At 54.2% G+C, this 20,679-nt stretch overlaps 2 protein-coding genes and 1 long non-coding RNA gene across 6 annotated transcripts in view; 1 reads left to right on the plus strand and 2 right to left on the minus strand.

Annotated features, from left to right (window-relative positions):
* Window positions 1–5,850, minus strand: part of GNAS (GNAS complex locus) — a 55,845-nt gene extending 49,995 nt beyond the window's left edge. For all 4 annotated transcript variants that reach the window (XR_014073773.1, XM_081559390.1, XM_081559389.1 and 1 more), the window contains exon 1: window positions 1,664–5,850. Coding sequence is in view for 3 of the 4 variants with exons in the window: in XM_081559390.1 (XP_081415516.1) it covers window positions 1,664–3,608 (1,945 nt within the window). In the remaining variant the exon portion in view is untranslated. The remainder of the gene's footprint in view (window positions 1–1,663) is intronic.
* A 143-nt stretch (window positions 5,851–5,993) lies between these two features.
* Window positions 5,994–20,474, plus strand: LOC145533038 (uncharacterized). Its single transcript, XR_014073776.1, has 3 exons — window positions 5,994–6,367; window positions 7,949–8,133; window positions 18,111–20,474. It is a non-coding gene; the product is annotated as an uncharacterized LOC145533038 (long non-coding RNA).
* Window positions 15,652–16,722, minus strand: LOC145533037 (neuroendocrine secretory protein 55). Its single transcript, XM_081559406.1, has one exon. The coding sequence runs from the start codon at window positions 16,426–16,428 to the stop codon at window positions 15,703–15,705; it is 726 nt and encodes a 241-aa protein (XP_081415532.1). The 5' UTR covers window positions 16,429–16,722; the 3' UTR covers window positions 15,652–15,702.
* Window positions 20,475–20,679: the final 205 nt, after the last annotated feature.

Here is a 20,679-nt window from a genome sequence, read left to right on the forward strand (position 1 = left end):
AGGGGAGGGGGAAGGAGGGAGGGGGACTGGGCGGGGCCGGGGGTGGGGTGGGTACTGGGGAGATGCAGCAGAGGGTCTTGTTGTCGGGGGGAGGAGGAGGCTGTTGGAAAGGGGAGGGGCCCCTAAAGGTGGCATAGGTGAGGGGAGGAGGAGGGGGGAGGCTGGGGCCATCAACGGTATCCTCCCAATGGGATTATTAACAGAAGATCTTTTAATGTTTTTGTATCCCAAACCCATACGCAGAGGGTCTTACCTTTGAGCCTCTCTGCCCCCAGCTAAAGCTGCTTGAAAAAATTCACATGTAAACATTTACACGTCTCACAGTTTTTTCACATTTTATCCACACACTTAAAATACACTGGAAGCATTTTTTTAAAGTTTTATTTTAATTGCATTTCAAACACAAGATGGGCATTCCACTCCCAACGCATAACCCCTCTCTCTTAGAATCAAGCCCCTCCTACTGTATTAAGTAAAAGGGTAAAGGATTGGCTTACCTCAGGCTCTTCTTTGGTTAAAAAAAAAATGATTTCATAGTTTTTAAACATAGCCACGCCCATCCCCTGGAACCAGCCCTGGTGTGGTTTGGGATCCGAACTCGCCTGCAGAGGGTTAATTAGGATTTTTTTGCCCCTCCTCCCTTCATCCCCCACCAGGTAAACCGAAGTGTGCAGAATACCAAATTTTTGCGCGCAGCCCCGGACGCCCCATATACCTGAGTGTCTGGTTTTTCAACCGTAAAGGCGGGAGGGTTTGGCGAACGAATAAGAAGTGAGGAAACGCTTAGCGCAAAGGGGAAAAAAGAGAGAAAGACAGACAGAAAATAGGTTATGGAGGCCGCCCAGAGGCGGCCCCCGCCCCCAGCTCAGCTAGCGGCCCCACATCCTCCCCGGCATCTCCCGCTACTTTCTTAGGCTTTTCGCGCCGCCAGTTTCGCGCCGCCCGCTGCAGAGCGCCAGCGCCAGCACACAGGTACCGCCGGAGTGTGTGTACACGGAAAGTTTTTGCCCGCGCAATGGCGCAAAACACAAGACAGCCCATTCCCCGGTACAAGTACACAGTCGGCGGGTAATTTGGGGGGGGTGGTGCCAGGAATGGGGGTTGGAGAACACTTGAGGATACCATGCACAGGCGGACACAATGTGGACACCAATGCACACCCACAATAAGCTGTCCGATACCAGAAAGCCGTGCCGGGCGAGGCAGGGACGCACGTTCTCCATCAACCCCCAACCCACCGACGGCCCCAGCCAGCTAGCATGAGCGATCCCTGAGCGCCCCCCACCCCACCCCCCCGTCCCGCAGTTCCTGGCTCACCTGAAGCCCCCGCCTTTCTTGCTGTCCCCCACCCCACGACTCGGCGACGTGGTCTTACGATCGCTGGCACTGGTTTGTCCAGCTGGAAACGACCCTCAAGTGTTGTATCGCGCCATGTTTAGCCCCCAAAGGGTACATACTTCCCCACCCAAGCCCACCCAAGATCCCTCCCTCTCCCAGGGCAAAGTTAGGGCCCCGTGCTGGAACTTTCTGGCAGGTTCTTTCCGCCTCGGCCCAGACACCCCCCTCCCGCTGCCAGGCCCGGAGGCCCATCGGGCAGCCCTGCCACCCGCTCCCGGGGTTCCCGGGTGGCCCTGCTCCCCACGGGCAAAGTCCGCCGCATTACCTAGAAACAGCATGCGGTGCGTATGCGAGTTGTCCATCTTCTTGTTCTGGAGTTGCTTGTTGGTGAGCTGGCTGCGTCTCTTCTCGGACCGCTTCTGGCCATGCTTCTCCGCGTTTTCCTTGCGGTCCTGTCTGCGCTTCTCCGCCAAGGCAACCTTCTTGACCTTGGGGCTGGAGGAGCCTCTGAACTGGGGGCTCTCGGATCCGAAGACGCAGCCTCGGAAGGCCCGGACGAGGAAGTTGTGGAGCAAGTTGCGCCGGGGCTTTCGGCGGCGGCGGTTTCGCTTGGACGAAAACCAGCGGCGGCATCCGAAGGTCCCATCGTCGGATTCGTCTCCGCTGTCGCTGCTGACCGATATCTGGTCGTCGTAGAGGTAGCAGCAGCTGGGCTCTGACCTGCCCCGCCAGGCAAATGCGCGCGGAGGCTGCGGAGCAGGCGGATCGGCAGCCTGGATCTCGGGGCTGGGGGGTCTAAGGAAACTGATCTCGGGTCGGGCTCCCGAGGCGGGGTTTGCCCAGGTGATAGGAGTAGCCCGGGGGACGGAGGCTGCCCGGGGGACAGTGGCTGCCCGGGGGACAGTGGCCGCCCGGGGGACAGGAGCCGCCCGGCCAACAGGGGCTCCCCTGGTGACAAGAGCGGCCGGGGCTGCCCCAGCGACAGAAGCGGCTGGGGCGGCAGGAGCGGCTGGGGCGGCAGGAGCGGCAGGGGCTGCTCCGGCGGCGGGGGGGTCTGGAGCAGCCGAGGCTGCCTCGGCGGCTGGAGCGGCCAGTGCTGCCTCGGCAGCGGCGGCAGGGGCTCGGTCCCCGGGATCGGGGACCTTGCCTCCCTCCGCGGCAGTGGTGGCTGAGCCTCCCTCCATCTCGGCTGCTTCTCCCTCAGCTGGGGGTCTCTCTCCCTCTGCTTGCTCTCTCTCAACGGGAGCTCCGGAGACCTCGATGCGCAGATCGTCAAGCGCGACTGGGGGGCTGTCCATGTCGCCGGGAGCGTCATCGACCCCAACGGGGGCGCTGCCAACCTCGCGCGGGGGTCTGGAGACCTCCATCGGGGGGCTGTCTCCTGCGAAGTGTGGAGGAGCTCTGATAGCCTCTCGAGATGGGCTGCCGATGATGCCGGGGACCCAGAGGGGGGGCTCGTTCGCGGCGGGAGCGAGGAGGATCGCACTCGAGACCGCGACTGTCGTGATCTGTCTGCCCCCACCGCCGTCGGTCTGGGGGATAGCTCGGGGGAGCCCAGGGGGTGGGCTGTCGTCCCCCAAGGCTGCTCCATCAAACTCGAATGGCAGATCCTCCTCGCGGGGAGGGCTGCATCCTCCTCTGATGTCTGCGTTTGCAGGTCTGAGGGCTCGGGGCTCCTCGGGAGGAGCCCTGAAGACCACCGAACCTGGGCCTCCTGGAGCAAGGTCTGAGACCTGCAAGGGAGGTTGGCTGTCTCCCTGGTCAGGCTGCTCAAACTCAAAAGGCATAGCTTCTTCTGGTGGAGGGCTGTAGCTTCCCAGGCTTGGAACGGCCTCACAGGAGGCTCCGGGCTCCATGACCGGTGGGCTGAAGGCCTCAAGGCCTGCACTGGTCCCAGTGGTGTCTCCAGGATGCTGCAGGGTAGGCCAGAAGCTTCCCAAGCTGGCCTGCTCGACCTCGAAGGGCATGGCTTCCTCGGGAGGTGGGCTGTACCCTCCATGGGCTCCGGCTTCCTTGATGGCCTGGCTGAGGTCCTGGAAGTTGGGTCTGGAGACCTCTGGGGGTCCACAGGCTTCACCTTCAGTCTCGATGGGGATGGGCTCGCTGTGAGGCGGTGGGGTCTCCATCTCTTCGGCTGGGCCAGGCCCAGCACTGGGGGCAGCTGCCCCTGGGGCCTCCAAAGGTGGTTGCTCGGGCTGTTCCCCGAGTTCAAGGGGGTTATTGCGTTGTCCTGACATATTATTGCCGTCGAGGCAGTTGCGCACGCCCATAACACGGTGGCGGCTTCTTAAAATAAACTTGGGGCCCCTTGAGTCGGAGCACCCAACCGAACTAGGGTGAAAAAAAATATTTTCAAAAAATAAATCAAAGTACCAGCTGGAAAGTTCTCCGACCTCACTTTCCAACCCTAGTGAGGTCTAGGGGTTCAGGGGTTCAAGGCCTCGAACCCAAGACCATGGCAAAAACAAGTCTATTTTTGGTGGTTGAGTTTTGGCTTCTTTCTGGTCACTTTTTAATCCCCTCAGGCTGCCCCTGGCCTCCCCCACCCCAACTTTGGCCTTACTTGTCCCCTCCTCTCTCTTTTGCTCAGTCCCAGGCCAGCCCCGCCTGCTTGGATCAGAGGAGCGCGCCGATTCGGTCCGAAAATCGCTCGTAGTGCTCTTTTTCTGCCACCAGAGGACGCAGGTCCAGTGTTGAGATGGCTGTGGGAGCCAGCGCCAGGCTCCGGGAGCCCCAGACTTTGGGTAAGGGGGCTGATGAGCGCAGGCCTCGCAGGGACGTTTTGGCTCCTTCCAGTCCTCTCCCTGACTGATTTGGAGTGTTTCTCCTCTCTTCTCCCCTGGTCAGGGAGAGCGCTCTCCTGCGTTGCAGGACACGTGACGCAAGACGTGGGCCCCGAGCTGCGGGAGCGCAGGAGCTGAACCCCTCCCTCCCAGACCCAACAGACTCTCCTCGGGGGGAGGGGGGACTGCAGGAGTGTTTCGTAACCCCAAATTACCCCTGAACCCCTGAGCCGCAGCCCCCAGCCCTGAGCAGCCTCAGATCCTAAGTCCCGAGTCTGGAGCGCAAGGCTTCGGGTGCGTGCGAAGGGGGTGCAGGAGCGCGCGGGGATGCGACAGGTGGTCGTGAGACCACCGGCGGAGCAGATAGGTGGCGAGGGGAAAGGGGCTGACGAGTGTGAGCACGCAATTTGTTTTTAAAATGTGTTGGGGGCACTTTACATCGCTTCTGCGGCTTTTGTTTGCCGGTTGCCGAGGCTGGCTCCTACAAAGCACATCAATGTCCCCCATGCCCACCACATTCTGGGGTCTCTGCAGTGGCCTAGGTGACGCAGGCAGGGTTCTTCCCCGTTCATGGGGACGATGATAAATACAAGAGAGTAAGATGGTCTTGGGTATTTACTACCAAGACCCTCCAAGCGGTAGCTGCCGCGGCACGGAACTTGGGGTTGCGGGACGCACACAGGGACCCCACAGACTGAAGGCCCCAGAGTTCCAGAGGTCCTGCTGTTCTGGGAAAGGGCTAAATGGAATTTCAGTTGAGATTTATGGCCGGTTTAAGGTGGTCTCGGAGACTGAAAAACCCCGTGCGCACCGAATCCAAAGATACACACCGTGCCGTGCGGGCAGCTGCGACCGCGGTGCGCTGTTGCCCGCTTCGGGCACCGGCTGCGTGGTCGGTCAGTCAGCTCCTCTAGCCCCTCTCCAGCCCCCCTCAAGTTCTCGTCTCGCTATGGGTCTCCCAGAGCAGCTGCTTTACTTTTCCAATGCCTGAGCCCTCTGAGGCGGCACTAAGTCCGGCCACAAACCCGGCAGTCGCCCGGCTTGAGCTCCCATCGCCGTCGCTGTAGCGCGTGGTGGGCTCAGAGCCGGCAGGGATAAGTGCCAACACCACCTGGGTGGGCTTGGCGTGTGCATGCACACAGATCAAAGTTTGGGGGTTTGAGGAGGGATTTGAGCCCCAGGAAAAATTTGCTGCGTGTGGTTCACGTAAGACCCGGGACTCAGGCATCATATCTGTCTCGCCAGTGGGTGACATGGACCCATGAGCCACTTTTAGGTGGAAGGTAGCTGGGCAAGAAGGAGGTGATCACTTGGCCTTAGGGCGGGGGGAGGGACGGCGGGGTATGTGCAAGGTGGGCTGCGGCAAGCGGGGCGCATCGCTTAGATCGCATCGCCTGGATCGCTGAATCTACGAGCGACAGGCGAACCACGTACGCCCACACTCCCACCTTGTTAAACCTAACACATCCCTCTTTGAACGAGGAGGTCAGAGCCACGGCGCATCACTGCCCCCGTAAACCACCACCCAAGTGGATGAGCTGCGCCGAGGAAAACTGACAAAGTCGGACCCCGGGTAACGTTTGAAGTCCCCCCAAGGGCGTATCATCTCAGCTCTTCGGGTTAACACACTTCCAAGTACCAACACTGAACTTTGGATCAAACTTTGGACAACTACCCCCACGCGTAACGGCTCAACCTTTTGGGCATCACGGAATGTGCCAACTGGGTCGCAACAGTCTACTCACTCCCCTCCGACCCCAGCGCTGGGTCAGCCATTGGGCTGGGGTCATGCCAATCAAGGCTGCTTAGCGAATGAGCGGGGGGCGTCAGACCGGAAACCGGATATGAGTGGGAGGTCCAATAGGGGGCGCCGCGTTGGAACGCCCTAAGAGGTTGTGCCGCTGGGGTGGTTAGGAGCGGTTGGTGGGCGGGCGTATGGCGGCCAGGCCTGGGCCGCCACGAGGCCGGCTGGCGCTGTGGGGTCACTTCCTGACGCCCCAGGTCACCAAGGCTGAAAGGGGAGGTGGGGTCTCTCAAGGAGCAGCCCTCGTTCTCGCTGATGGCGGTGGGCAAACCCCTAAGAGGGATCCTCTGCCAGGGCGAGGCGAGGAGGAGGCGAAAGGGCCTGAAGGTAGAGGGCCAAGACCCTGAGGAGAGAGGGGGCTCACTGCCCCGATGCAGAGGAGCAGCCCCAGATGGATAAGGAGTTGAGGTCGTGGGGATGCTGAGCCCTGCCGAAGTGGAAGGTCAGTAGGCGTCGCGGTTTGGAGCCTCAAGGAGGCCGCGATGGGGGCCCTAAAGGGACGGTTTACACTCGCCAGGCCTCGCGCGCAGCCCACGTCACCCAGGCTCTTTCCCACAGCACCGTTCAACAAGGAATGGGTGCAGAGAGTCTGTTCTACATCCCCAGTAGCCTGTAGCACCTGGATTATTTGCCAGGAGAGCACACGCACTGATGGGATGAAGATCGGGCCGACAGCATCCTCTCTCCTAGAGGCTAAGCAACATAAAAATGAAAGAAAAGACCCCTCAACTGGGGCGGGGGGGACCTTGTTGGAGAAAATGGAGTTGCAGATGGGTCTCCACGGAGGGGTGGATGTTTAGGCTGTGAGCAAAAGTGGGGGGATGGGAGACGTCCGCCTACCACGAACAAAGATCCAATAGTAAGAAACATGGCACACGGCTGGGTAAAGAGAACAGGTCACCCGGCCGGGCCTGGGAGGAGCAGTGGGAGAGAAAGGAGGGAATACTGGATAGTATTTTTCTGAGAATGCCATGGAATAGCAGGGCAAGCAGTTTGGAGGCTTCTTTCGTAGGAAATGGAACAGATATTGAACTTTTTTTTTTTTTTTTTTTTTTTTAATCCTGCAAGTGAGGATTTGAGCCTAGTTTTAGGGCAGGATTGAGGCAGTGTGGAGGATGGCCCTGATGAAGAGAACAAAGGAGGCCCTGGCTGGTCATGACCTTTAAGGGAGAGAGAAATAGGCACAGTGAAGGAAGCAAGAAGGCTGGAGGGAGGGACTCAGAGGGATCCCAGAGGACCCTCCAGCAACTCCCTGGTGCAACATGCAAGGGGCAGGGGAGCCCAAGCCTGGCACCTGGGATGGAGAAGTCAGGGAGGACCTGGAGAAAAGCTGGCATGGTGCCTAGCCAATCTGGTTTTGGATCTGACAGAGGGGAGAAGGAGGTACAGTCTGGGGGGAGATTTCTTTCAGCCTATTATTTAGGAGGATGGGACCAAAGTCAAGACAAGACCCCAAATTCAAAGTGACAATTATCCTTATTAGGATATGAAATCACTCGATCAGATAAAATCTTCAAGGGGAGAAATAAATTTGGTGATAGACTCTCAAACACTTGGAGCACTGGAGAGGAAAAGGGAGGACATTACAGGAGAGAGTGGTGGGCCTAGGAAGGGCAGGGTAGGAGTACGCTAGAGGGAAGAATTTAAGAATTGGTCAGCATAGCTCATCTAGATGGTGGTTTCTCTGCCTCTGCACTGGTTGCCTTCTGGGGCCAGGGAGTTCTGTGCTATGGGGACTGTCCTGGGCACTGGAGTATGTCTAGGAGCATCCCTGGCCTCTACCCACTAGATGCCAGTAGCATCCCCTTCGTTGTAGCAACTAAAAATGTCTCTAAATTTTGCCAAGTGTCCTCTGGGAGGCAAAACTGCCCCTAGTTGAAACCACTGCTGTGGGCTGAGAAAGAACCCTTAGACTCAAGTAGCAATTGCCTTAATTTAAAGGTAAATTAGGATCAGGAAGAAAAGATTGCAGCATTTAATTCCAGTGTCCCCCTTTTGTCCACTCGTGTTTATTTCACTGTAGTGACTGGCTACCAGAATCTGAAAACCCCAAATCTCTTGGATGAGTGGGGATCAGAGCTGAAGCTTCACCACACATCAGAAGTGGGACTTAAGAGACTGGCAGAAGGGTAGCCAGATGTTGGAAGAGCTGGCTAACCTGAAAGGCAGCTGGGTAGCCTCGCCACAGGGACCCAAGAAACCAGTATGGTAAGAGCTGGGGGTGATCAGCTGAGGGGCTAACTGGTGGCCACTCTGATTGGTGGGACTGTCTGGCGAGCCCATTCAGGGCTGGTGATCTTGTTGGCCAAGACAGAAATGTGGCCTTGACCTGGATGGAGGTGGCCAGAGGGCACAGTTTTTAAGATCTGCCATTATGATTTTATAATTGCAAAGTATTACCTTAGGCATCGATTTCCAATTCTGGATGGATTTCTATCAGGGAAGAGGTAAATATTTTCTAGAAATGAGCACAAAGGGGGAAGGAACATTAGTTAATGGGTTCATGTGGCCCAGAAGAGGAAGGCAGAGACTAGTCAGGGTGCCTGAAGCAAGACTGAGCTGGGGTGAAGCTGCAGGCTGGGGTTTGGCACCCATCCAGCAGGGCTTGTGCTAGGGTCTGCAGTGAAATGGTACTCTGAGAAGAGGAAAGGCTGGGTTGTCAGAAGCCAGGTGGAGGTTTCTTGAAAATTGTGTATCCTCAACTACTTAAAAAGAATAGGGTTTCTACACTTCATGCATTGAGAAAGAATGGGAAGTACCACGCATGTTTCAGTCAAACACTGCACTTCTAAGGAAGTCAGTCTGTTCAGACCTGACAGCCCAGGTGCCACAGGGAGTGATCAGCTGGCTTTTTGTAAAGAAGTAACCCCAAATGGAAAGACAGTATTTCTTCACTGTTGACTCTGAACGGCTCTAGTGTTACCTACAGGGACATGGCCCCCTTCCTTGGCAGCCCCACATGACTCCCTGCCAAACCCCCCCCCCCAACTCAGTCTTCTGCTTTATTGACGCCTCCATGGCAGCACACGTCATAATCAGTGAACGATCGTCAGTGTACTTACGTCTGGAGGTTCTTACTCATTGCTAAAGGCACATGGCCTATCCAGACTGTAAGTAGCTGCCTATCAGCTTTCTGTTTTAGTTCATCCCTGAATCCAATAAAGAGCAAAGTGGAAGAGGGTCCCTTGAGAGGGAGGGGAGGTAGGCAAGAGAGAAGAGAGCAGAAACCAGGACAAAAAACCGATCGCTCTTCCTCTGGTGGTGGCATTTCCTCCTGGGGGCTGGGGGGATAGGTGGCAGGGGGCAGTTTGCAGAGCCTTCTCTGCAGCCCCCATGTGTCATTAGTTGGCAGTGGGTTACTGTCAGGTGAGGAAAAGGAGAATCTTTTCACCAGTTGTGAGGAAAAGGCAAAAGCAGAAATGAGAGGACAAAGGGAAGAGAATTCAGGCAATGATTACGTTTCTCAGCCTCCCAGTGACAAATGTTTTCTGAGTGCTGACTGAGTAGCAATAAGACTTTGATGCTGTTCAATTAATTACTGTTCAATTAGGACTCGCTGCGCCCATCCTTTTACCTCCCAGCATCTCCTCTGCCAGCCTTAGCCGGTGGAGGCAGCAGCAGCCTACTGCTGTCTGCAGAAGGGTCTGCGTGACCAGGCTATTTCAGCAAATGCCAAGTGCAGGGAAAATGCCTCCAGTGGATGAGGCTTAGGAGCAGGCACAGAGCTGACGTTACAGACAGTGGCAGCCAGAGGTGTGAAAAGACTTGATCTCAGATTAAAAAGCCCCAAGGGACAAGGGTTCCCACCATGAATCCAGACCTCTTCGTTCAGCTAGCCCCTTCGTTCAGCTCACTAGCTGTCCTTGGTGGCCCCCATCTTGGAACAGCCACCCCATTCTGCAGCCAGACACGAGGCTGGCACCTGACCCCCCTGTGTTTGTAGGGTGGGTCCAGACATTCTCTACAGCCACCTGGACAGAGCTGTGGATTCCTCCTCTAGGGTGGCTGATGGTGCAACCGAGAATTCCAGGGGAGGAAGTGGCTATTCCAGATTAGAGGAACAATGCTACCTGGGAAGGGGACTAAGAGGGGGCAAAAGTTGGGGGCAGGAATGATGGGAGGAAATCCCAGAAGAGAAATTTGGCTTTAGTGGAAGCTCTATTTGAAATTTCGGTAATTCTTGGTGGAAATTCCAGGCCCCCAGGGACTTGGCTGCATGACTTATTCCCCTTGACTTTGTAAGGGGAATGGTATATTTCACCTTTGTGTACAACCTCAATTACCCAGAGCAAAGTCTCTTAATGAAATCTAATTGAGACAGCAACATAAACCAGGGCACTCAGAAGCCAGCTCTCGCCTGGGGGAGGAAAAATTTGTCTTCTTCAGCTTGGGGGGTGGGTGGGGGGCAGTCTTGGACTCTGTGACCCTCACACCCCTCAAGTTTGAGATTCGGGGACTCTCCCTGAACTGGAATCCAGGATTTAGGGTTTAAACCATATAAAGCAAGGTTTCCTAGGTTGTAAATCTTCTCATTTGATTGAAGCAATTGAGGTATATATATGACAACTCGACTGCACCTATGAAATTGAAATTTCTGGGCCAGGCCTGTAAAAGACTCAGGGGGACAGTGACTGTAGGGTGACTAATCCACTGTCATCCTCACCTGTGAAAAATGCGCTTCCTAATGCTAAGCTGATGTTGAAGACTGCCATGGAGGCTCCCCTAAACCTTTTCCTCCCCAAATCTCTTGCTTCAGCCTGTTCTTTCTAGCCCTAACACAGGTTTTGTGACCCCATCTCCAAACCTCAGCCTCCTTTCTTCTCAGGTGTCTCATCTCCCTCCATCTTTCCTTTTTGCTGTGATTCCCCCCACACTTTGCTCCCAGTGAATCGCAGCGCTGCCTGCCCTGGAATGGGGAGGTGGGGGTGCCGTGGGGCCAGCTCCTCTCGGATGTCCTGCCTTTACTGGCTGAGCGCTGTCAGCAGGTGACAGTGGCCCTGCACCGCACATTGTTGGCCTTGGGAGAACTAAGTCACTGGGCTGCTTACTCGGGCTTCTCTGCCATGTGAATTCACTAGGCACTGGCACTAGTATCAGGGTCTTGGGGGAAAAAACACGAGATTTAAAGAAAACAAACATCAGTAAAATTCCTCTTATGTATAGCCTTGTCATATGTAGCCCCCCAAAGGTTAAAATACAAACAAAAATGCGATGTTAAATCACTTAATTTGACCTAAATTAGTTTTTCTTAAACACTTTTTTTTTTTAACATCATGCATTTGCAACAGAGGTAAGATTGGTTTCGGGCGGAGTGCAAAAAACCTTAGCTATTCCGAGAGCCCACAATAGAGAGGCAGACACACGGTTTATCTCTGACTCTGTGGTATTCACATTTCATGAGTGAGGACTACTCCAAAAAAAAATGTCTGAAAAGGCTCCTGGGAGGGAGCGATAATGAAGGGGAAAAAAGGTTGAAAACTGGTTTATCTTAACTAGCTGCAGCCTCTGAGCCAATTTTTCAGGTCTGTCCTCATCAGGGCACTTGTAAGTGTTACTAGAACATATACTCAGCACTTGTGGTCAGTTTGATGGTGGGAGCATTTGTCTGCTCTCTCCCAAAACGGCGAGCATCTCCAGGCTGCCTGCCCCCACCCTGAAAAGCCTATCTTCTGACCCTGCGATGAAGGAGGGCAGATGAGCAAACAGTAACTCTTAAGCTTAACAGCTGCTCTTCAGAAGGCCATTCACCCCACCCCCCCATCCTTGTTAGTAAGAGGTTGTGGTGGAATTCTGAATTCTCTGTCTGCCTGAATTCTCTAAATCCTATTTATGGATTATTTTTTTTTTCTGACTTGCTTCTACACCATTTTTGCCCCAATGCAAAACCAGATTTGAGAAAATCAAATTAGAGAAACACAAAACAGAAAGATTTCTTCACAAGTGGTGTTTTTATTTTATCAACCTTTCATTTTTTGGGGAGTCGGGGAGAGGCTCCTTGAGCATTAAAATCATTGATCTGAGTCAAATTGGGCACCTCTGGGCTTTACTTAGTCACCCTGCAGGTGCTGGGAGCAGAAAGGGATGGTAGGACCTGTTCTTCAGCTCCTTCATGTTCCACATGAAGAAACTGAGGCAGAGACTGCTGGGCCTGACCTCAGGCTGCGGGCAGGGCTGGGCGATGAGCCTGAGGTCTTAGACCTGGCTGTTCAGCTCTGGGGCATCAGAATTTAGAAAACAGCGTCATTAATGGCAAACCCGAAGAACAGGATGAGGGATTCCAGCCCTTATTCTGAAACGGGATTAAAGATGTAATTTGAGAATCTCATTGCCTCTTTGCTGGACAGTTTTTAAGGGAAGGGCAGTCCTTGAGTTGGCATATGACATCACTCTGGAAGCTTGATTTGATTCTAGTGATTTGTTTGTAATTGGTCACCTTTCTGTTAAGAGACATACTTTCCCAGCCACCAAGATTTTTGCTCAGTTTCCTCTCTGTAGCCTCCCTTTACATGAAGCGCAGTGATAATACAGAAAAACTGAGTAAAATCCATGCATTTTTTTTTTTAAAGCTCATTTCTTACCAACACTGAAGTTTCAGCTTTCTTCCTCATTAAACCTTCTGTCACAGCTGCTAAAACTGAGGCTAAAGAGTAAAGGGGTGATAGCAGCTCCAGGGGAAAAGTTTCTAGTGCGTTAAATAGACATTATCTTAAAACAATTCCAAACTTTAAAATTCCCAATTCCCGAATTCTGATAAACACATATTAAATGTTTTGTTTGCCAAACCTTAGAAGTAAACCTGCATCAGATTGTTGACACCACACAGTATTTGAACACTGATGCATGATTTTCCAACTCAAGTTCAGTTCAAAGAACGCTTTTGTCCAAGAAAATGCACATTTTTATTAAGCAAATGATTAATGTAGCAAAACAAAAAATGCTGAATATTGGAGCAGACCATTTAACCAGCTTTATTTGACTAGCTTTCCCCTCCTCTTCCTCTTTTCCTCTCCAATCGAAACCTTGTAACTGGCTGGTAATTCACCCCTGTGGTCAACTCTAAGGGCTGCTTTTTGGGAGGAGATTTCCTAAGTTGCGAGGGCAAATAAGGCCATTCAAATGCTAATGCCTCAGTGCAGCAGGGCGAGACAAAGGGCTAGTTGGGAGACTAGAGAGTGGGGAATGCTTGGAGAACTTGCCAGAAACTTGCTCTGGGAGAGAAAGGCAGCTAAACACCAGTGCCATAGGTAGAAAGAGGGCTTTCTGAATCGTGTGTATAGCAAAAGACCCTCTCCGTGGGGTGGGGGTCCTCCTCACAGGGGTTTGGTATGTTCCTCAGGTGTTCTGTATGTTCCTAATGACTCTTCCACCCTGGAATCAGGATGAAAGCAGGGAGGGGGTGGGGGAAGGGAACTGAGTGGGGGAGGGTAACAGGTTTTCTCAATCAGGTAGTTCATGGAGGAGTGTCTGAAAGATGGCCAACAGTGAATTCCTGGAAGGGGGGACCCCCCCCAACTAACCTGGTATAATGCCTATAGTTAGGAAAGCCACCCTCTCCCGCGCAGGCTTCTGTTTAAAAAACAGCCCGAGACTGGGGTGACAGGTGTGGGCATCGCACTGAGGACTTTTTTTTCAACTTGTATATGCTAAAGCAACATGGTAGTTTCTCTAATGCAAAACCCAGCTCTGCAGGAAAACAGTCCCCCTAGACTCTCCAACCTGGGAGGGCAGCCCCCACACTGAAAAGCCAAGGGCATCCTGACCGCAGCCGCCTATTCACCAGAGACCTTTTATTGGGTGAGCTCAGGCTGCCAAGACATCACCAGAGAAAAAGCCAGCACGTTCAATGCCTCCGATAGGAACACTGCGCCGCCGTTTTTACGCTAAGTATAAATGTCAGCTTTGGGGAGCCCCATTTCACTTAGGCAGTTTAACGCTGTCAAGCCAAAGACAGGGCACGCCGGACCCCTCTCCAAGTCCTAGGCAGCCTCCAGACTTCTGGACACTTCTCCCGCTGCCCCTAACCGCTATTTACTAGTTAAGACCAGAGCAGCATCCAAGAGCCATTAGTCAGCGCCGCAGCCCACCAGAGCTAAGTTTTGGGGCGGCGCGATGCCTTCCCCCGGGCGGAGACCGGGAAGAAAGACCCCTTAAGATATGTTCTGAATATAGGCCGAAACCTTATTTTAGCAATCTAAGAACCCGACCTGCCTTTTCAAGTCTCCAAACGCCTCACTTTCCCCCCAAATCCTTCTCGTCAGAATAGCTCAAACCGGCACCAAACGAGACGCCCACGCACCAAGAAAAGATCAATTTCCAAATCGGGGGAGGTTTTGTAAAATACATTTTCACTAACCAGTCTTTCCCCCCAGGATTGACGAGAAGGGCACACTTGACGCACCGAAGATGCATTACCGGATTGCGGCCGTTTCTGTGCTCCAGCTTTGCCTTCAGGTTACAGATTCCAAACTTAGCCCCACCTGAGCCAAAAATGGCCGGTGCGCGCCGCCTGCCCTCCCCTCCCAGAGGCTGCAGCCTCCGGCCCCTTTCTTCTCTCAACTAATCGCCCAGGGACTTGCGGCGGCTCCTACACCTTTCCCCAGCTCGGCGGGTGCTGCGCCGTTTCGGAATGCGCTCTTTGGCTATGCGCTCTTTGGGGGTGCCTTGTGGGGTACCCTGACGATAGGCGCGACTCCGTCTCCAGACTGTTCTTTGTTCCGCTTTACCTTTCCGCTCGCGACCACCTCGCTGACCTTTTAGCTATTATCTAACATCCCTAGGCAGCTGCGCAAAAAGCCCAGGACCTCTCCAGCCAAGGTGTACCCAGCCTCACCATCAGACCAGCTGCGCCAAAAGGTTGGCGATGCCGCCACACAATCACGTCCGCGCTCCCAACCCTGGTGGCCTGTCGGGCACCTCCCAAGACTCCCGTACCTCCTCTGCCTGCCCTCCAAGCACAGGTGACTCGTGGGGAACCGCCGGCTGGCTCGGAGAGGTCGGCTCCGAAGCGCGCGGGCAGGTGCGCACGCACTTTGCGGCGGTCTCTGGCCCCGCGAGTGCCCGGGGACGGGCGGTGGCGGTCAGGACTGGCGCACAGCCGCGAGGGGCACTGGCGCCGAGGGCCCGCGACTCTAAATTGGCGGCGATGGGTCCTGGGCTCCAGGCTCCAAGCGCCTTAAGCGCCGCGCGCGCGCGAGACTTTCCGGGAGCAGGCAAGTCTCCGGAGTTCTCACCCAATCCCAGCCTGGTTACTTTTCACACATTGCAACAGTGTCGCTACAGCGCGGCGGCTCTGCTTTCCGAAAGTTGGCGCGAGCACTTCCGAACCACGTTTTTGGCACCCGCCGAGGCCAACTGGTGTGAGACTAGTTTCTCTAGGAGGGAAAAAAGCACGTAAAATAAGTGACTTACCGTGCCTTCTGGGTGTGCAGCTCGAAACCTGGGGTGCGCCCGGGATTCAGTCGCGCATCCTGGACACCAGCTCGGAGACCTCTGGCTGTTTCCAGAGGGGCGCAAAGACGCTCCACCGTCCAACAAGCGTTTGGCCACCTGGGCGCCCACTGGCACCCTGGGGGAGATCTGGGGAGCCCTTCCCATTTGGCCCTGTGCCCCTGCCCCCCGGGGCTGGTTCACTGAGCCGGCTCTCTTCCCTCTTTCCCTCTAACCTGCCTCTCCTCCCTCCCTCCCGCCGGTCCTGCACCGACCCCAGACTCCCCAGTTTAGCGGTGGGCAACCAACCTGGGTCAAAGAACACAAGGAGAATCCGGGGCGCGTCTTCCATTAGTGACGCCGGATGGGGATGGGCCCCCTTTTGGAAGGGGACTCGGGCGATGGGTCGCGGCGGGTGGGCTTCTTCGGCTTGCAGCGGCGCTGCTGCTGCTTCTCCTTCTCCTTTGGCTCCTCAGACTCTTCGGGGTCCCTCGGATCCTTGTCCTCGGGCTCCTCCCCTTGTCTGGGGCTCTCAGACTCCTGAGTGCTGGGCGGTGCACGACTCGGGGAGGCGTCGGGGCTCCGCAGCCTCAGGGCGCTGAGACGCTCGGTGAGAGACTGGTGGAAGGTGGGGCGCTTGGGCACCACGGGGCCCCGCTCGTCCTCGGGCTCGGTCTCCGGCTCAGTGGTAGGGGCGGTGTCAGACTCGGTCTCGAATTCGGTCTCGGACTCGATTTCAGACTCGGATTCGGTCTCGGATTCGTAGTCGAACTCTTCTGCCTGGTACTCTGGGCACTCGGGGAGGGAGGGCTCGAGGTCTGTGTCCTCGTGGTCAGATTCAGGGGGCTGGGGAAATACCTGGGCTGCAGAGCGGTGGTGCGCGTTTAGGAAGCTCCGGCGCTGGGCAGCCGCGCGCTGCTGGGCGCGGGTGCTGGAGGTGGCAAGGGCGCGGAGGAGCGCGATCGAGCAGGAGAGCCAGAGGAGCGCGGTGGCTGCCCGGCGGCCTATGGGTGGGCACAGATCGTTGTAATTGTGGCGAGCTCGGCGCCCTAGCTGAGGTCGGGATCTACGATCCATCCTCACGCACACTCGGCGAATCCGACCCACCCTCTGGCTCTGCAGAGAGCAGCTCCGAAGCGCATCGGCCGCTAGAGCCGAAAAAGGTGCCCCTCGCGAGGGAAGAAGCTGGGTCCGGCGGTCCCAGCCCCACCTCGGCTCGCAGGGAAAAAGGGAAGCACCTACCTTCCTGACCACTCAACTTTCTAAAGCTCCGCGCCTCTGCTTGCCTCTCTGGGCAGAAAGAAGGGATGGGAAAAGAGGTGGGAAAGTCCGTCTCCTCCGGGGCCCCTCTCTCTAAGTCTTAGACTCTGAAGCCTAAGACTCCGGAGAGGTGCCTCCGCTGGTCCTCTCGCCTGGGAGAGGAAAGAGGAGACTGAGGCGAAGACAGACGGGGCTGAGAGGTTCTGCAAAGTTGCGCGCCCGGACTTCTGCCGGGCATGTGCAGTAGGGAGGCGGGGGCGGCTCCCCGCGCGCTGCGCGGTGGCGCGGAGCCGAGGCTCAGACCCTAGTGGACCGGCAGGTGGCAGGAGGGAACCTTGTTTGAAAGGTTTTGGACGACGCGAGCGGCGGGGGTACCAGGCGGGTGCCGTGGAGCGAGCGAGCCAGCCAGCGAGCCACAGGTTAGAGTGTTTGCGCAGCAGGGCATGGGTTCTCCATGGGGTCCAGACCCCTCCCCAGCTTCTCCAGGGTTATTGATAAATTGATCAAAGCCTGAAGCAGCTAAAAAATTTGCAGATATTTTGTTTTCTGGAGGAATGAGCATCTGTACATCACTATTAACTATCCAGTCCAGGGCATTTTCCGAGGGCTTAATATTATAGTTGGAAAAGGGTAATCTCAGGCAATCATTAATCGTGAGACAACTTTGGCAGATTTGGGCTAGAGACTGTAATTTGAGACGTTTCCAGTCCCCTCTCCAATGCGATCTGAAGCGACTAATTAATTACGGAAGGGTTAGATAAGCATCTTCGCTAAGAAGGACACCCACAGACAGACGAGGTGATGGTTTACGTCCCTAAACCCTTTGGTGGGCCACCCTGAGCTCTAGCTGAGAACGCGAGCTGAAAGTCTCTCTTTGCCCAGAACGTCCCTCAAGGAAGATCTGTGCTGATGTTCAGTAGGTGTAAACTAGTTCGCCGCCCCTGGAGGGCGCTGCAGGGCGTCCGGCTATCAAGGAAACCGCCAGGTACCGTTCACAGCTCTTTTCATAAACAGGTTTTCAACAAAGTGCGGTCATTCAACAAATATTGAATGCCTAGCTCTTGCCAACCTCTGTTCTAGGTGCTGAAGGTAGTTGAGTAGGAAGAAGAGGAAAGGAAAGGCAATCTTATATTAAGGAGAGAATCTTTAGGACTAATCTTATGTTAATCAAAGCATTAAACCACTCAGGACTCACTCCTTACCCATCAGCATTGTTTAATCCAGTATGCATTCTACCTGAGAAGATTTACTGGATCAACCAGAGTATTAAGGCTAGGGGACAGCTAGACCCCCTAAGTCATATCGTTGAACCCCAAAGGAGATGAGACCATCTCTTGGCCCTGGAAAATCAAACAAGCTCCATGTTCTCCTTAAGGGGGTCCCTGGAGTGGTCCTTGCTCAGGAAAGGGTGGTACTTTGGAAGCTCGGGGGTTCTAGTTGCAACTTGACTGCTGCTTCTGCCCACCTCGTTCAAATACGGAGCATCCCTTTTGCCCTAGGGACAGGTCCACCGGTGGTACAACTCAGCAAAACCATCTTCCTCAAGTCTGTGCAAGTACCAACAAGCTTCCAGGTGGCACAGGTGGTTTTTCTTGTCTTTGAGTCAACGTGGCAGAGACTTGAAGAGTCCACGAGGTAATGCCTTTTCTTTTCTTTATGGCTCTGCTAGGTCTTTATTCCTGCACTTGGACTTTCTCTAGTTGTGGGAAGCAGGGGCTACTCTTCGTTGTGGTGCTTGGGCTTCTCATTGTGGTGGCTTCTGTTGCTCAGTGGTTGTGGCACATGGGCTTAGTTCCTCCATGCCACATGGGATCTTCCCGAACCAAGGATTGAACCCGTGTCCCCTACATTGGCAGGCAGATTCTTAACCATGGGACCATCAGGGTAGTCTCTCCTCTATGAGGTGATTCTGCTTTACCTTCTGTGGTAGTCCACAGTAGAGTGCCCTGCACCCACAGTGGTTCCTCAGCATGGTGGGGCACACCCTCACCCCTTTCCTTCCATGTACCCCTTAGAGCTGTCAAGCCCAGAATTAAGACCTTGGTGAGATCCTAGCCACTGTTTTGGACATGTGGAGGTTTTGTATCTGTGTCTTGGCTGTGAATGGTCTTGAATGTTCCTGACCTGGCTTCTCGGCAGTGCATGTCTTGTGTCTTGAGTTCATTGAGTTCGTTTGTAGCATTAAAATACTGATTGGTCTAATAAAGTGGGATCAATTTGCAAACCTCATCAAAGGGCACATGTCTGCATTCTTGTCATGCCCTCCTCCTCCTCGGTCCAGAGGGACCAAAAGGGTTTTACTGTCACAGATGTCTAGATGGCACCAATCACATATGGATGTTATTACAGGACAGGGGACAGGGTCCTTTGGAGCTATAGATCTCAAATTCTGATCTCTCAGCCCCACCTGAGACATTTCCAAAGGTTCTGCTCACATTGACCCATCTGCTTTCTTTCTTTCAATCAATGCAGCCCCCCTGACAGTGAGTGGAACATAAAGACATCATTCAAGTGGTTCTCAGGGCACATTGGGAAAAAATCAGGCAGATGTGGGTGCTGCTGAATGCCCTTTCAATGGAGACAAATGCCAGCTGTCAGCAATGAGGGGGATTATGATTCTTTAGTGGACATAAGAAAGTACTTCGTTTTGCAGGAGTGCTTTCTGCCTGTAATGGAGATGGCAGCTCAGAGCCGATCCACTAATACAGATACACTAGATTGCCTGCATTATTAAAAAATGTACATTACATAATACATAGTTTTGGACTACAGTCTGCATTAGAAATGCAGTTTCTTTGCAAGACGCATTTTAATCAACAAATGAACATTTAACAAAGCACCGCATTTAGAGCCCCAGTCATGTATAATTACAGGTACATTTCTGGCGTTCATTTGACACGGGCTCTGAGAGCAGGAGGACCACGCTAAAATACTGTTCCATCTCGCACTTAGTGCCGAGGCCAAGCAAATGGCTCCGTGCAGAAAATGCTCTTTAAAATGCATTACGTGTATGACTTTAAAAGTGCTTGCTGCAGAGTGAATTTCAAAAAGGAGCAAGTGGTGATGAACGACCTCGGGTTGTTACCAGGCTAAGGAGCGAGGGGCTGTCTGTCTGTGGTAAATAAAGTGCAGATGTATATCACCTGCGGGGCTCGGCCGGAGGGTGGCCCCTGAGCCCATGGGATAGGGAAGTGCAGTTCCCAGTTCATCATGAAGAATATTGTCTCCAGCCCTTTACAGGATCATCCTGGGGAAGAGGCACTAAGATGTCTTTTATGTGGCTTGGGAAGGTAGAATTAGAACCTACGGGACACAGTTCCAACAGGCTGAGATAACAGCTCAGTCCAAGGAAGAGTATTCGAACAATTAGGACTATGAAATGGAACGGCTGTCAGGAGGTGGTTGGCTCTTTGTCAGGAGCAGCATTAAATCAAAGGACAGAGGACCACATATTGGAGATGTTTTCCCCAGGACTCCTGAGCCGGGTGGAATTAGAACCCCACGCTCACTGAGTTCTTTTCAAGTCAGAATCTGATTTCATGAAAGGGGCCTGGAGGCCCTGGGAGAGGAGCTGGGGGCTCTATCAATGGACGTGTTCTTCCAACTCGGCTTCTATTTCAGAAGCATTTGAAAGTGCAAGTGGCTCAGTGGCAGGAAGGAATGTCTGGGTGGCAGTTTCAGGACATAAGCAAACAGGTGTTAACCGGGGAGCCTTGGCCAATGGTGGGTGGGCCTTTTGTAACCAAGGTGGGACTCTGTGGCTCTCTGCTCCGCAACTCACTGGCGGAGAAATCAGCCGTCTGTCTATTCATTATATTGGGCCTCCTTGCTTCCCTGCCCTGAGCTGTCTCGGAAATTAAAAATGAAATTAGCTGTATAGCAATTGCACATTGAGTTACTTCTGTGACCAGGACAGTCTTCCAGGGCTCGTGGAGAGATGGAGGTGATTGAGAGGGGACCAAGCCCTGCCATCCGGCAATATGCACGTCAGTGGGAAATGCCCCCAATTATTAGAGAGTGGATTGCCAACAGGTGGCAAGTCCTCAATCCTTTCCAGATGGTCAAACC

This window comes from Giraffa tippelskirchi, chromosome 13 (genome assembly GCF_054371585.1).
Source record: "Giraffa tippelskirchi isolate mGirTip1 chromosome 13, T2T-mGirTip1v1.2.pri, whole genome shotgun sequence".
Lineage (NCBI taxonomy): Eukaryota > Metazoa > Chordata > Mammalia > Artiodactyla > Giraffidae > Giraffa > Giraffa tippelskirchi.